Source organism: Lipotes vexillifer, unplaced genomic scaffold (genome assembly GCF_000442215.2).
Source record: "Lipotes vexillifer unplaced genomic scaffold, Lipotes_vexillifer_v1.1 scaffold532, whole genome shotgun sequence".
NCBI lineage: Eukaryota > Metazoa > Chordata > Mammalia > Artiodactyla > Lipotidae > Lipotes > Lipotes vexillifer.
Genome location: NW_006798027.1, coordinates 2,603,097 through 2,604,840, shown reverse-complemented (window position 1 = coordinate 2,604,840; position 1,744 = coordinate 2,603,097). Strand labels below are relative to the sequence as shown.

Here is a 1,744-nt window from a genome sequence, read left to right as displayed (position 1 = left end):
AAAAATATATATATATATATATATATATTTACAGCATTCTGCCCTGTCCCCTCACGTCCCATCCACCTCAGCTCATGCTGCTCGGTTAGTAATGCCATTCTCCCACATTCCCTGGTCTACCTAAAACACCATTTCCTTCCTGAAACCCTTTGAGATTCCCACAGCACTTTCTTTTTATAGCACTCAGCCATTTCTACTGTGTACTGCAGTTATTTTTACCGTTAACTGCTATTCCCGATGGTTGGATCCCTTGTACACCTCTGCAGCACCCTTTTTTGTCTTGCTCAGGGTCTGAGTGTTTCCAGGCTAGGATTTCTGCACGAGATGCGATTCTCACTTTGGTGGATCAAAAACTGCATTTGCCAGAGTCCAAAAAGAAACTGGGAGATTGCAAGGGAGATGGAAAGTGGGGAAGGAGCTGCTGCACCAAGTTCCTTTTTCCTTAGTGGTTGGCAAACACCCAGATCGACCCTGAGCTTTCCTTCAGCTGCAGGTCAACATGAAAACTGCTGTCTTCCAGTCAAATGCATCAGATGGTACTTTAAACTCGTGTCTGAAAGCCTCTATCCAATACAAACACACACAGATAACCACAAAATAACAAAACATCAGTGTTGAAAGAAATCATCCAGTAAAATTTCATTCTGCACATAAGGAACCAGAGGTCTACAGTGGAGACCTACTTGCCCAAGGTTACACAGTGAACAGAACCCAAGCTTCTGACTCTAGTTCGCCAGCTGTGCAAATGAACCAGGACAAGACATCCACCTCTGGATGCGAAAGAGGCAGCAACGTGGTTTTGGTTAGTCAACCCTACCTAAAAAGGTTATTACCCACTCCCTGTAATTACACACTCCAGTGCATTCAAGTAACAAATCAGAAAACTGACTCTCACAAAAACAAATCATTGCTCCCTTAAGCGAAAAACGTGAGCTCCATGAGAGAGCGCCACTAGCCTCTGCTACCGCCTCCCAACCCCCTCCCCCCTCAAATTAAAGCTACTCACAAAATTACAAAAACTCTCGGCAGAGACATATAACCAAAACGGGCACTCTGAATTCCTACTAATTTAGAACACGGGAGAACTATGAAAGCTGAAACGGCCCTCTTGAAAGATAATCCTCATGATGCCCCTCTCCCATCCACTCGCCCCATTCTTCAGGAGTGTAATGGAAAAGGTCTCCCTCCCCATTAGCAGGGCGCACTGACCACGGGGAGCAACGCGGCGGCCAGGGCACTGAAGGCAAAGTAGGGCTGAATAGGGAGAGGCTGACCCGTGACTGGAGTGGCCCAGGGAATGGTGGAAGAGGACACTGGGATGAATGTCCTGGGACGGGGGTCAGCAGGGTGATCGGGGGTCAGAGGAGGCACTGAAGATTAGTGGTGGCTGGAGTGGGTCAGTAAGGGCTCATGGCATGCGTAGAGAGGAGGTTAGTGGGTCGGAAGATTCCGAGACGGAGGTCTAAAGGGTCCCAAGAGGGAGGAGGTGAGAGGTCACTGGGAAGGGGCCCGGCACAGAGAAGAGCCTGGAGGGTGCGCGCGCCGCGGACCTCCCACTGTTCCAAAAGACGAGCCATGTCCGCGTCATTGTAGTCGCGAATATCCTTCTTCTTCCGGAGAGGTGGGGTGGCCTCGCCGGGCGTCTCGGCTGGGCCCTCAGCGGCGAAGGCCCTCAGCGGCAGCAGCAGGAGCAGCAGCAGCTCAGAGGCACAGAGAAGTACCACGGCGGCACGGGCCCAGCCGG

At 50.9% G+C, this 1,744-nt stretch overlaps 1 protein-coding gene across 1 annotated transcript in view; it reads right to left on the bottom strand.

Annotated features, from left to right (window-relative positions):
* The window catches only part of MESD (mesoderm development LRP chaperone), a 19,002-nt gene that overhangs the window by 7,834 nt on the left and 9,424 nt on the right, over positions 1–1,744 (bottom strand). The window contains exon 3 of the mRNA XM_007470082.1: positions 1,551–1,737. Within this exon, the coding sequence (XP_007470144.1) occupies positions 1,551–1,737 (187 nt within the window). The remainder of the gene's footprint in view (positions 1–1,550; positions 1,738–1,744) is intronic.